We start from the raw sequence: 15202 nt of genomic DNA on the forward strand, positions 1-15202 counted from the left end.
ATCCGAAATTAGACTTGAGGTAATTTGATTGCTAAATCAAGACCCATATCAACAAATTTCAAGCTCCCCCAATTTTGCAAAAGAAAACATATCCACCTTAGTAAATTTCTAGAAATAGCAAAATGAAACAAGATGAAGTGTCGCATTGCCATCCTAAAACAGGAAAACATAAAAAGCAAGACGTCTTACGAGGCACTTATGTGAGGGGACCCATTACAAATTATGAACCAAAGAAGATTTCAAAGCTCCACATGAACAAGGCGAAGACTCATGTTGGCCTTCTGCATGAACAAGGTGAAGACTCACGTCGGTCTTCTAGTGAAGCTCTGAAATGGAAGGACCCTTCCACAAAATAAGAAACAAAGAAGATTTCAAGGCTTCACATGCAAAGGTAAGTCCATAAGTATCAAAAACGGTGGAAGATGTGATAGCACTCTAGGAGGGCTCGCTTCACAAGGAAGTGTCACGCATATTCTATTAAGTCTATGATTGTCCATCAACAGATATAACAACAATTTAGAGAGAGAGAGAGAGAGAGAGAGAGAGAGAGAGATGAAATGAATTAATTAATCTACCAATGTATGCAAAAGCCCATAAAGACCTATGAGAACTAAATTTAAAACCCTCGTATGAATGATATATAAGTATGTAATGAACATGGCTTAGTCAAGCTTAAGTATACAGGAGATCCATAGACAGATAGATAAACACCTAGACATATATACAGCTAAATGAATCCAGATTCACCCTCACAGGAATGTACATGGTATAGACTCATGGTAGTCACCCACAAGACAATGTAACCATCAGCTCCATCATGCATAGTATTGATTAAATACTACAACATCCCCACTAACGTTGTCAGTGCCCAATAGTGGGTGTACAGCACACAAATAGATGAATAGACTAAAGCTTCTTTAAGAAGGCCAATATGCATGCCAAGATAGTACCAAAAATTGTACGTACTCAAATGTGTACTTAATTATCTCCATTCTTCACTAAAGCATGTTTTAGAAATCCAGAAACTTAAACCTTCACCAACCTTGCCAAAAAACATATTCACTAGTTATAATATTGACAAACATTTTACATTGTTTTGAGTGTACATTATAAGTGGTTGCAGTACACCAGCTTTTGTGTGTGCAAGATTTTAGTTTCAAGGCAAGTAGTGTACCAGATTGGCGCTCCAGGTGAGTGACTTGTGCTCAATTCCCCGTAGCATCTCAGGTTGTTTTCAGTGTACATTATAAGTGGTTGCAGTACACCAGCTTTTGTGTGTGCAAGATTATAGTTTCAAGGCAAGTAGTGTACCAGATTGTTCAATTCCCAGTAGCATCTCATGTTTGAATCCGACAACTCAAGCTCCAAGCCACATCTCAAGTTCGAATCCCAAGCATAGAGACCGTCCCAAGCTTGCAATACCCTTGGGTCTCTCAAGGTCGAATGCCGGAAATAGAGACCATCTGACCTGTGCTTCATACCCCAGATGTTGAGAATGCACATTCACTGAGTCACAAATCTTGAAGTAAAGCTAAGGCTCTCTCAAGAGAGAGCTCCGCACCATCAGGACTCCTAATCCGAACCCCTTCCCACCATAAATACCTCGGCAGTTGCAATTTCCTCCTTATCTTCTCCACCACAATCATATCATTGAACCAGAAGTAGGGCAGCTTGCCCTCCTCTCCGCGTGCCCTTGCTGGGTCTATGAATTCTTCCACTGGACCTTGCAAGGTTTTTATCACGTCCTCCCCTAACTCACCCATCCCATAGCATAGCAGAGAAAGCAATGCATTTCCTGCGTAGATTTTTGTCGTCATCCATATCCCCTTCTCGCTCACATATTTGAACAACTTGCGGCACATCTCTGGCAGCATTACCTCTGCGATTTCATGTTGCCCACCCGCGATCGTGGCCTGGAGCTGCTGGCACAACTCTTGTGCTTCTTGAGGGCTCCGTCCTCCATACAGATGCTGAAGAACTTGTGTGTTTTGGCAGCAAGCCTCAAAGGCCCGAAGCTGAAAGAGGAGGGTTGGTCGAATGGGCTCCAGAAGCAATTGCACCAGTGTGTCAACGATATTGATGGTCGAGGCAGGGTGATTGATGAGAAAAGGGTAGGGCTTGGACATGGGCATGGCAGACCATGTCTGGGCGAGGCACTCTATGCTATTCAGTGCAGATTCGGCATCCTTTCCGGCCCCATACATCCTCTTTCGTAGTGCCCAAAACAGGGCAATTTGATGCTCAATCCTCTGCTCCTCTGCCCAAAACCCAGGTAAATTCGCAGCCACTAGCATGTTCCACACATCTGCCCCTTTGAGATACTCACAAGTGAGTGCTATCCCTTGCTGATTATGATAGAGATAGCAAATTAGATCCTTGTTCTGCGCTTTGATCAATGGAGGCCGAATGTTGCGCTTGAAGTCGCTCGAGAGCTTTGTGTATGCAAACTCAAGAATGTCAAGCTGATCTGCCTCGGGAAAGCCCATGCCCAATGCTGTTTTGTAGACTTCGTCATGGAAGCTCAGTAAACAATTTTGCTGGATGGAAGTTTTGTCAGAGGGCTGACAATCGCATCTCCTGCGGAGGGAAGGGCGAATGAGGGCAGATAAGATGGCGAGGGAAGAGTTTACCATGACAAGCACATAGAAGATGTAGAGCGCATACACAGTATTCCAGTTCTTGCTAGAATCATCACCAGAGAGGGCATAGCCACCAGTAAGGCTGAATCGGCCGACGGTGATGACGAGGTTCACAGAGACGAAGATGAAGCTGATGGCTTGGCCAAGGATGTCTAGGCAATTGGCTTTGTCGTACTGTGTATCCTTGAAAAGGAACTCTTCGGGACGATGGCTCTCACGAAACAAAGTTTTTGACAAGATCTTGCTGAAGACTTGGACAATGAAGAGGCGCGCGCCTTCGAGGAGCAGGAGAGCACTCACGAGGAAGAAATCGAGACTACGAAGGGAAGTGGAGAAGCCGCCCAGGAGCACGACGGTGGCCCAGGTGAGAGCGCAGCAGCCAAAGAAGCGAGAGAGAAGGTGAAGGGCGGCGACCAAGAGGGCGCCACTCTTGGCACGGGTGACACTGGCCTCGAAGCGCTCTCTGATTTGGCTGGGGCTCATTAAGGCGGGCTGCTTCTGCAGATCGCCACTGGCGGTGGTCGTCGATGCAGAGGAATTAGTTGCGTGGAGGAGCTGCAAAAGAGAAGACTGAACGTGGGTGTTTTTTGTTTGGGGGGGGGGGGGGGGGGGGAGGAAGGTAGGTAGTCTGAGGGCTGTATATATAGCAAGTGATAGGATGGTTCGTGGCAAGTAACAGGCAGGCAACTGGTCCAGTCACGACGCGACTAGAGCAGCAGGCACCTTCCGTGCATCTTCCCTGGTCTAGACACGACCCGAGTAGACTCGCAGCCTGCACTGGCCCTGCAGGCACCTTCGCTGCATCTTCCTTCGTCCTCAGACCTGTAACAATGCATTGCAGGGTCCCCATCTCGAGAGCTGCTCAGTGCTTGTTGTCATGAGTTCTGCGGGCAAAATACAACTGGTGAGCCTATATATAGCCTCCGCTTGGATAGCCTGTGTGCTGGCACTCGAGTCTCATCCCCTACATGTCACACGACGTGACAGCCTGGGACAATGGCCAGTGACCCCACCCTCCTCATGCCTCCTTACTGATTGACACTTCCATTTGGGAGGTGGGATCAATGGCTCGGTTGATCATGACCGTTGGATTGCTTGCGGCATGCAAAAGATTCTCACTATTCTCGGAATCATGATTTGAATCCAGTACCCTCTGTCCCCCATGGGTTTGACTCTAACCACTAGGCTAATGCGCACTGATTGGAAGTTGTGTGTGGGATAAGTTTACAGATCACGGCGTCGCGGACAAGTTTACACCTAGTTCACACCAAATTTGGTGTGGTGTGCACGCCCTCCCCAGTTCACACCGTGTTCACGTCGAGTTCACACCAAATTTGGTGTGGTGCACATATCTCCAAGTTCACTCTTAGTTCACACCTAGTTCAAATGTCGATCGAACGGCTGGGATTCCACCCGCCTCGACACGCCTACTGTGGGCCATTGATCCCACCTCCCTAGGGAGGTGTCATTTAGTGACGAGGCTCCGCATGCCTCATCAGTGATCACTATATCACACGCGCATGCTCAAATAGGATCGAAAGGAAAACGCTCATGTAAGGGTAGGTTCACACGATGTCTCCAGCACCTGCAATGACACTCATTGCCTCCGTCGTTTCCTTTACAACTCAGCGAAGTTTTTGTTTTGTGCAATCTGAGTGGGTGCATAGTGAAGGCTCTCTCTCTCTCTCTCTCTCTCTCTCTCTCTCTCTCTCTCTCTCTCTCTCTCTCTCTCTCTCTCTCTCTCCTCGAAAACCCCAATCCAAGCAGGCAAGTATGAGGTGTTTCGGGCGTGCAATGGTTTACCCAAACCTATCGAAAGAAATTGCATTCGCATGCAATGGCGGGCGTCAACTGCGATCGCATGCAATGGTGGGGGTCTTGCTTGGTGGGCCTTTGTCGTACATAATCTGATAGATTTTGGAGCGCAGCTGATTACTCGGTTAGTCGGTTGTGACTAAGTTGCCTCGGTTTTGTTATGGAACACGAGGAAATGAGTAAAACCAATTGAAAAGCACCAATAATAGCTCAGATTGGGACTTGATGAGCATTGGAAAGAAGCAAGTTATGTCCCATATCGTTCCCTATACAACAAAAGGCACAAAATGAAAATGATAATAATACAGTGCACGTCATGCAGAAGTGCCATACAAAAGTATGGTGGAGAGTTGGCATTGTGGTCCTCCAAAAAATATAAGAAACAAATGTCATGCCCTACCCCGTAGCATTTATGTGTCACGGCAAGCAAACGCATAGGCATGGGAATTGGATGCAGATAATGAACCTTGCAGGGTTGTCGAGCTAGAGTCATGGTTGTGCAATCGAATCGTACATATTGTGAATATATATCCTTTCTAATTATACACAAAACAAGAGTTAATACAAATATCATTGCCTTCATCATGTGTGTGTCCTCAGTAGCAATCTATAGTGGCGTTTTCGGATTAAGCTATGTGAAGCATCCTCTACCCTCCTTTCAGAAACAGTTGTTAGGCTGACCAAGTAAATATAGCGAGCCTCAACTTGCCCCTCCATGTGGCTCACTTTTGTGGCGATGAATGTGGGAAATACTTCCCTGTTGTATGTCAACCGTCGATGTTGCAAAATAGAATCTCATGCAATACCTTGGTGAAATAAGCGTCAAGCTGTAAAATAGGAGGTTGTAACTGGTTAGCTCCTTTCAAGACAAACTTGTGTACCTTTGTACATGTTAAATGGCAATGCTTCTCTGCGAATCAAGACAGTGGTAAGAGACCTCTTTCTAAGCAACCTCAATACTTCCAACCCCAAAAGAAACCCTCGAGTACGATGGAGGGAGTTGAATCCCTCGCCTTCAATATTTGTAAGTAAAAAAATAAATTATGCCTTTGTTGATTCTTTCCAAAGACCATCAACGATCGTCTTCCCTTCCTGAGGTACGAATGCATGCTCTTACATGAACTCGTGGATGGAGGCAACCATTGATGAAGTGCCATATGCACTCTCGACGCTTCTCCAAGCTAGAGACAAGTACAAAGAAATATCTCTTCCAAGCGCATTAGTATCAGCAGCAACAACTGATGGAAATGCTTGATTGAAGGCGTGTTTGAATTATGATTGTGGTCATGGGAATGGCTTCTACAAGTCTAGGTCTTTTCAAGCGGGGTGCCTCCACGCCGGACATATGTGAAAGTGTCTCCAATTTATCCGTGACACCCATTCCAAGCACTAGTTTGGGATACAAAGCCTTCAAAAGACTTGGGCTAATGTTTTTGTGCTCTCACGGAGTGAAACCAACATCAACAATTGATCTTTCTACAAAATGAGCTTTAACAAGGATTTTTCTTGTGGCCAGAATACTCCCAATCCATCTCTAGCCTATCCTCAAATTGTTGCTTCTGTGCAAATCCTTGGCAAGAGCATTACATCAATTTATAAAAGTAATCACTTGTTGCTTTAGCGAAGAGTATGGCCCGTTGGCCACACTTTGACTTGAGAACCCACCCTCTTTGGAATGGACTGCTCCACTTTGGAAGGCATAAATACAATGTAGGAGAGCTCTGCTTTTGTTCACCTGAGGTGACTGGATGCACACTTTCGCACAGTGGGTGCGGCGCCCCACTTCATGATGCGGGAGACAATTTTTGATGATGCCGTCCGGCGGAGTACTAGTGTTGACTGCTTGGCCTCATGACTAAATAACACATAGCATTAAAGAGAGGGGGGGAGTAAGGGGGTCGAGGACAGAGAAGTGCGCGCACAAAAATCGGGGAGATTGCAGCCGTAAACCCGGCCACATACTAAACCCGGGCAGCGCCTATGTTTTAATAATAAAACCCAAAAAAATAGGCCATGGTAACAGCATGTGCGCGCGGGTGGGATGGTCACCCCATGCGTCTCAATTTGGGCGACGAGGCCCTACGTTCAAATCGAGTCGACGCCCGCCCACATTTTCGCGTTGACTTGTCGCGCGTCCGGGTTTAATCTGCCTCGGGCTTCCCACACCCACTTACGGGCCGTCGATCCCACCACCCCCCTCTCTTTAATGTCATGTGTTACTTAGTGTCGTGGACTGCTTGGGGACTACTGTTTTCCTTCAGATCCGCCCCAGCCTCATTGACGTCCAGGATCCGTACTAGCAGCTGACCAAGCAAGCGCATGTCATTGCACTTGACGTTGCACAACGAGGAGTAAGGGCGTTGCTCTTCAGTCAGAGCACGCATGGCGGCAGTCTCATTGCACGGCGACAGTAGTAAGGGTATCGCTCTTCAATCGGAGTATGCAGGCTCGGCAATCATTGCAGGGCGGCACCCACTTCCAGTAGGCGGACATGGAATTTTACTTGGTACGCAAACCAGGTAGCTTGTCCATTAATCATTGTATTGGAAACACCAGCATGGCACTGACATGGTCATTCACCCACCACCCCAGCACTGTGGTGAGGGGTGTGAGAATGCGGACAACCCCTCCTCTGGACTTTGCATGGGAAGCACCCACCTACTGTAGAAATGAGCATACATCTTGATAGAAGCATTGCCAAGCACAACATGTTTCTCTAGCATCCCCTGATCTCATCGTGAATTCTGTCACCCATGTGAGGGTCTTGCTAGGCTGCTACATCAAGAGCATAGGTGATTACATTTGGAGAAATAAAATAGAGCTTCCTCATTCAAAGAGACGGCATTCTGGATAGTAAGCTCCTCAAGCACTTTCATGAGCTTTCTAAATTATTTGGCATACATGTGGCAAGTATCACACTAAGCTTCTTATCCAAGGCCTCTTGGAAAATCTTGTAAGCATCCACAGCATTGGCACCTTTGAGATGTGTATAAATCGGGAAGTTTACTAGTAGCTATCTGGGTCCTAATCACATTCGAGCATATCATTGAAGAGTCGGGTAACAATGTGCATATTCTTCATGTGATGAAAGAGGTTTATAACTTTCATAATAATTATTATCTAATTCACCTAAATGATTTTTTCATGTTAAATTGATCATTTAATATGGGGAAGTACCAGGGGAGAAAAAGCTAGAATATTGGTTAAGTTGGCAGACCAAAGGGGGGCCATCTGCAAAAGAGCAATGTGCAACAATGGGCTTCAAAGACCCTAAGGTTCAGCCCATTAAGAATTCCAAAATGCTAAGGTTCCAAAATTCAAAGGTTAAGTTCAATGGTCAAAACCTAGGAAAGTTTGGATGCTTGTGGGAAGACTCAAAAGTCTTCCCACATCCTTGTCTTGAAGGGGGCGAGCCCTTTTAGTAGGGGATGAGAAAGAAACACACACACACACACTCTAGCAGACTCCCTTTACACAAAGGGAATAGGGGACACATGTCAGCTCTCTAGCCCAGTTGCCCCCAAGGTGCATTCAAATCCTATTGGATGGCCATAAAGGTGGACCAATGATAATTAGGCTAGAGTACATTTAGTTTAATTCATTTTAAAACACTTGATAAAGGAACCAATAGAAATTAAGCTCTCTAAAAGACTATTGGCAGTCTCCCAAGGGGTCCAATGAGCATTCAGCAGCCCAATGGCTTGCCTGCTTCCTATTGGCTAGAAGACTAAGGAGTCCAATGAGAGTTTAATTGCATTATCTAATTACCTAAAGCTCTCACAAAAGGGGAAAGGGGGACACATGTCACAAGGCTATCACTTATGCTCTTAATTTATCATTGGCTAAGCTTCGCAAGGTCCAATGGGATGTCAGCATGAGTAAAAATCATGAGGAGTTGACCAAGAGAGAGAGGGGGCTGATTTTTGCAAGGCATTATCTCTTACACACTCACACAATCTCATGTATGAAGAAAAGAAGACTCTCTCTCCTTCTCAAGCTTTAATGGAAAGCTCATCTACTCTAAGCTTGTGAGAAGGGAGGCCTACACCAACAAATCTTGGCTTTGTGATGCAAATCCAACAAAGAGCCAAGATCCAATGCATGCTCATCTCCTCTACCATGCTAATTACTAAGCTATTTTAAGCTATTATGAGTAATTATGTGACGAGATATACTTGTTTCTCGTAAGAATACTCCTTCTTCCTCTCAATCTACTCTCATACTTTGCTAGCTCTCACCACTTTGAAGGTGTGTGAGGTCTTGGGTCTAAGGCCGTGAGAGAATTGATGTTGTGTTTTACAAGTGTTAGCTTGGTGCTTGAAGCTTCCATCTTCATTGCACCAGCAAGTTATTGAAGGAACACAAAGTATTGTATTGTAAAATGTCTCCCTGGATAAAATGCTCGCAATGAGACTCCTAGGGCTTTCACCATCAAAGCTCCAAAAGAGGATGTTCATTGCAAAGGATCATCGCTTTCTTATGCTTGGGGAAAGATAAGAGAGCATGATGCCTTCATCTTGTTTGACCCTAGCTCTACTCACAACTCATATCAACGGAGTTGGCCACCAAGTTGGGCATTCAAGCTTTTGAGATGGGAGATATGGTAACGGCTGACATAGCTTTCAAGAGACAACAAGCCTCCGTTACTCCCTTGATTGGGAAGTTGAGGCTTCTTGTCCAAAGCTAAGTCGACAAAGAAGACTTCTTCATCTCTCCTCTCCAACATGAGGATGCTATCCTAGGGGGGCCATGGTTTGATCGCACGGCTGCCAATATGAAGTTCCCTGAAAGGAGAATCTACTTCAGCTATACAGGGGAAAGAACTAGATGCTAGTGAGCGTGATCGTACTATTCCACTTGTAAATCCTCCTGCTTTTGATAAATTAATGAAGAGCTCAGTTTCTGCGTACATGATTTTTGTCAAAGAGTCTCTAAAAGATCCTAATGTCTCATCAAATGTAAATGGTAGGAATCAAGAAGAGTGACTCGTCTAATTTTCTAAAAGGATTCCAAGATGTGCTCATCGATGATATCCCAAAACGAGGGGATGATGACCATCGCATTGAGCTCCTTCCAGGAAGCTCACCGCCTAACAAGCCTCCTTATCGAGTCTCACAAGCTCAACAAGAGAAGATCATGAGGCAAGTACAGGAATTGGTAGACAAAGGGATGGTGAGGCCTAGTTCCTCTCCCTTTTTTTCTCCAATCCTTTTAGTGCAAAAGAAAGATGGTACATATTGTATGTGTATGGACTATCTAACACTAAACCATACCACTATCAAAAACAGATTTCCCGTGCCTCGGGTAGTGTTGGGATATAAAGCCCAATATGGTCGCCCAAGTAAGTGGGCGGGCCGCCAGGTATGTACACATATTCTTTTGTTAAAACCTAATAAGAACTCACTATGCTCTACACATTACAGTAGAGCGAGTTCACCATATCGTCGTGCTCTTCTTCTTGCACTCTCTCTCGCGTCGCACTTCCGCTCGTACTCCTTCAACTGGTATCAGAGCGTAGGTGCGGAGGGAGCGCGTGTGTGCACAGTCACGACGACAGCGGAGAGCCAGTTTCATTCCCAAAATCGTGTCCGCGCGCGAGCGCACTTTCAAGAGTGCAAACAGGGTTTCGACTTCGGCATCGGCAAATTCAGCTTTCCGAGAGTGTTTCCACCAGGTGTCCTGACGTTTTATCCCCTTTTCGAAGCCATTCAAGCCATCAAAAACTTCATTCGAGCTACGATTGAGGAGCTACATTTTTCAGCCCTCTTTTGGCAGTTTATGCTGCGTTGTTGGGTCGAAACGGAGGTTTTTTGGCATAGCTTTCACACCCGGACTCGGATACATGTGATCCAAGAGTCTACCTTGGGGTTTTGGCACGCTCCGGACGCGCTCTTCATATCAGAATTTTAAAATTCTGAACGCTGAATTTTTTGCAGCAGCAGTTGTTTATTGTGTGTCGAGGATTCCACACATGGTTTGCTCTCAGATGTGAGAGTGATATTTGCTGCAAGTTTCCTCACATGTGGGAGGATACAATGTATGCCTTATGTGGTTTGATGCTCAGGGAGACTAATGTGATTGCATTTTGAGCTCAGCAATGTATGCCTCGAGCATGTTTTTGGCAGTCACAGGTAGAGCAGATATTTGTGTACTAGATTTGCAGGTGTTTGCAATGATGTATGCAAAGTGTGGAGATTGGTGCATGCATTTGGAGTGCGGTTTGATGCGCTTTGGTTGCTCATGGTTTTGAGCGTGCAGCCAGTTTGGTTACTGGTTTTGTGGCAGTTTTACTGACGAAACTCTGGCGAAATATTCCCAGGAGTTTTATGCATATCATTTATGCGATCTAGGTAGAGATTGCGGGTTGCACTCAGCATTTGCGTGCGGTGTTCTCTGCAGGTGGGAGATTTGCGCGTGTGTATGCATCGATACCGCACAGTGTGGGGTTGGTGATTCGCTCACGGTTTGACAGGCGTACAGTTATCTTGGCACACTCACAGGAGTGAGTATTGTGATGTATGCTTGTGTGGCTACGAGCTAGGTAGCCGGATTCGAGCACTAATGGCTTGAGGTTTTTCAGCAGGTTTCAGCTACAAGTTTACAAGTTTACAGGTAGGTTTGAGGGCTTATTTGGACGCTGAATTTTCAGCCATTGTTTCCTCTTTGCAGGTGTCCATGTATGGCTCAGTTGTAGGCTGATCTGGGACACGTTTGTGACTTCTTTATGCAGTTGTTTAAGAGATGAATTCTGAAGCTGTTTTGCAATCATATTTGCAGACTTTTGTTGATGCGATTCAAGCCAGTTTAGGGCTGATTTGGTTGACATTTGCTACTCATTGTTGGTTGCTCTTTTGCGGGCATTATGGCTGATTTTTCACTTGACTTCCAGCGTTATGGTCTGACACAGTTTGATGTTGCAGATTTTGTTGCTTGGAAGGAGCATATGCTTGTTGCATTGGCGGATTTGGGGCAGGATAAACCCTTGCGTGGTTTATCGGCGAAGCCCAAGTCTATGCGTGATGATGATTGGCAGGATCTTGATGAGTTAGCAATGTCTACGATTCATTTGCATCTGGTTGAGTCTGTTGACTGGCAGGTCTCGAGGGAGACTACAACTCATGCTTTATGGCAGAGTTTACATGCTATGTACGAGACATCCATGTCTACAGGGAAGTCTAGTCCCACTTCTATGTCCATGGGAGAGATTGGTCCCACACGCAAGTCTCGATGGCATAGAGACTTGACATGTTGGCATTGTGGACATAGAGGGCACATTAGGCGTCGATGTTTCAGGCGTTTGAGACAACGGAGGCGACAGATGTGTGATGCAGATTTGGGCATGACAGATGCTAGTGAGATCAGTACGGTGGTTACTGAGTATGCTTGTGACGGTGATGTCACATTGACATCTAGCTTGTCTTCAGACGATCTTATCTCTACGGATTGCATATCGGATTGCACATTGTCTTCACATTGGTTACTAGATTCAGATGCTACTTTCCATGCCACGTCGCATCGTGAGTGGTTTAGCACGTTTTCTAGTGGGAGACTTGGTTGTGTACACATGGCTAATGGTGTTGCTGAGAGGATGAATAGGACCATACAAGAGAAGGTCAGAAGTATGTTGTCTAATGCACAACTGCCAAATGGGTTTTGGGCTGAAGCTGTATCAACAACTGTTCATCTTGTAAATAGATCTCCTAGCAAGGTTTTGCAGAAGGATTCAGTGCCAGAGATGGTATGGTCAGGCAAAATGCCCTCATACAAGCATCTCAGAGTCTTTGGCTGTGAGGCATATACTCACGTTCCAAAGGAATTTAGGAACAAACTTGAGCCAAAGAGTAGAAAGTGCATCTTTCTAGGCTATGGTAATTCTGGTGAGATGGGGTACAGACTTTGGGATCCCGAATCCAGAAAGGTTGTCCGCAGCAATGATGTTCACTTTAATGAATCCAAATATCATTCTAAACCAGAGAGGGTTGAGGAGATTAGAAGAGTTGTCTTCCAAGAAGATGGACCTGCACGTGCAAGACAATGTCAGGGCTCAAGAGGATCAAGGACAGGATAGAGTGGAACCACAGGTTGTAACTGAGCCTGAGCCACCTATTGTGCGTAGATCTAGATGTGTCACGCGACCTCCTGATAGGTTTGTTCTATCTATGAACTATGTCATGTTGACTGATTGCAATGAGCCTTCATGTTACAAGGAAGCAGTGCAAATGAAGGACTCCGGGAATTGGCAATTGGCCATGCAGTCAGAGATGACAGCTCTGCATAAAAACCAGACATGGAAGCTAGTTAAATTACCACGGGGCAAAAAGGCTCTACCTTGTAAATGGGTTTACAGGTATAAGATCACCGCTCATGATAGTCAGCCAAAGTACAAAGCAAGGCTTGTTGCCAAGGGCTTTAAGCAAGAACAAGGCATTGACTTTGATGAAGTCTTCTCTCCAGTGGTCAAGATGACTACATTGAGATGCTTTCTTGTATTGGTTGCCATATTAGATTTGGTGTTGCACCAAATGGATGTCAAGACAGCGTTCTTGCATGGTGATTTAGATGTGGAAATTTACATGCAGCAGCCAGAAGGGTTTGTTGAGAAAGGCAAGGAAGATTAGGTATGCTAGTTGTTAAAGAGTCTTTATGGCTTAAAACAATCACCGAGGGCATGGTACCATAAATTCCACAAGTTTATGCTTTCTCAAGGCTACAAACGTAGTGAGTTCGATCACTGTCTATATACAAAGAAGGCTAAGGATGGCAGTTGGCTGATCCTTATTTTGTATGTGGATGACATGTTGATTGCTGGCAAGCACTTGGAAGAAATTTCAGCTTTGAAGTCAAAGATGGCAAAATCGTTTGACATGAAAGACATGGGTGAGGCAAGTCATATACTTGGTATGCGCATTGAGAGAGACAGATCAAAGAAGTTGATTTGGTTATCTCAAACAGAGTATATTGACAAGGTTTTGCAAGTTTCAATATGGAGAAGGGAAAGGCACTCAGTGTTCCATTGCCACCATATGTGAAACTTAGCAAACAAGATTGTCTTGTGTCTGAGGAAGAACCGGCTGAAATGGATAAGATTCCATATGCGTCTGCAGTGGGTAGTTTGATGTATGCAATGATTGCTACTCGCCTAGACATTGCATTTGCAGTGGGAGTAGTAAGTCGATACATGTCAAACCCAGGCAAGAAACATTGGGAGGCAGTGAAAGGAATATTGAGATGCCTGAAAGCTACAAAGAGTATGCGTATATGCTATGGGAGTCAGGAGCTAAGTGTAAAGGGGTTTACAGACTCAGATTATGCAGGTGACTTAGACAACCGAAGGTCTACGTCAGGGTATGTCTTTACATTGGCTGGTGGAGCAGTATCATGGCATCTAGATTACAAGATTGTGTTACTCAGTCTACTACAGAGGCTGAATATGTTGCAGCATCAGAGGCATGCAAAGAATCAATTTGGCTTAATCGACTAGTAACAGATTTGGGAATCAAAGAAGAGATGACTGTGTTATATTGTGATAGTCAAAGTGCTATACAATTGGCTCGCAATCCAGTTTATCACTCAAAGACAAAGCATGTGGATGTGAAGTATCATTTCATCAAGGAAATGCTCGAGGATAAGCAACTTCAGCTTGTCAAAGTTCACACCACAGAAAATCCTGCTGATCTACTTACAAAAGGACTTCCATCAGAGAACTTTGCGCATTTTCGCAAGTAGTTAGGTGTAGGGTAGTACATCACTTCTCTAAATCTCTTGTATATTAGCTTGTATAGTAGCTTCTCTTACACTTAAAGTACCACATTGGACTTTAAGTGGGAGGTTGTTGGGGTATAAAGCCCAATGTCGTCGCCCAAGTAAGTGGGCTGGCCGCCAGGTATGTACACATATTCTTTTGTTAAAACCTAATAAGAACTCACTATGCTCTACACATTACAGTAGAGCGAGTTCACCATATCGTCGTGCTCTTCTTCTCGCACTCTCTCTCGCGTCGCACTTCCGCTCGTACTCCTTCAGGTAGAAGATCTGCTTGATAAGCTACAAGACTCTGCCTACTTTAGTAGGATTGACCTTTAAAGTGGCTATCATCAAATAAGGATAGTGGATGAAGATATCCTAAGGACTGTGTCTCACACAAGGTTAGGTCTTTATGAATATCTAGTCATGCCTTTTGGCTTGACTAATGCACTAGGTACGTTCAATCATCTAATGGAGAAAAATTCTAGACCTTATCATAAATTCACTGGAGTGTTCTTTGATGATATCATCATCTATTCCAAGTCTTTGGAGGAACATAAGCAACATCTCCAAGTGATTTTCCAAGCATTGAGGGAGAATAAGCCTTTTCTCAACTAAAAGAAAATTAAATTTTTCCTTCAGGAGACTCAATACTTAGGTCATATTATCTCTCAAGATGGCATCCGTATGGATCCATCGAAGTTAGAGGTAATAATAACACGGCTTAATCCAAGGAATCTATATGAGCTAAGAAGCTTTATTGGTATGTGCGCATATTGTAGACGCTTCATAGCAAAATTCTCTCAAATAGCAGGACCACTACATGACTTAACTAAGAAGAACATTAAGTATGTATAGACTGCTAAGAAGAAAAATTCTCTCAAATAGCAGGACCACTACATGACTTAACTAAGAAGAACATTAAGTATGTATAGACTGCTAAGGAGAAAAATGCTTTTGATGAGCTCAAGGAGAAGCTTACCTCCCAACCAGTCCTCATGCTT

The 15202-nt window shown here is 44.8% G+C and overlaps 1 protein-coding gene across 1 annotated transcript; it reads right to left on the minus strand.

The window, feature by feature from the left end:
* Positions 1–1043: 1043 nt before the first annotated feature.
* Positions 1044–3502, minus strand: LOC147424925 (uncharacterized). The gene has a single exon (XM_086500135.1). The coding sequence runs from the start codon at positions 3120–3122 to the stop codon at positions 1512–1514; it is 1611 nt and encodes a 536-aa protein (XP_086356261.1). The 5' UTR covers positions 3123–3502; the 3' UTR covers positions 1044–1511.
* Between the last annotated feature and the right edge of the window lie 11700 nt (positions 3503–15202).

Source organism: Adiantum capillus-veneris, chromosome 25 (assembly GCF_014529385.1).
Source record: "Adiantum capillus-veneris isolate H3 chromosome 25, ASM1452938v2, whole genome shotgun sequence".
Taxonomy (NCBI): Eukaryota; Viridiplantae; Streptophyta; class Polypodiopsida; order Polypodiales; family Pteridaceae; genus Adiantum; species Adiantum capillus-veneris.

Excerpts from the sequence above, each read along its gene's own strand:
- LOC147424925 (XM_086500135.1), bottom strand. The coding sequence starts at position 3,122 with ATGAGCCCCAGCCAAATCAGAGAGCGCTTCGAGGCCAGTGTCACCCGT.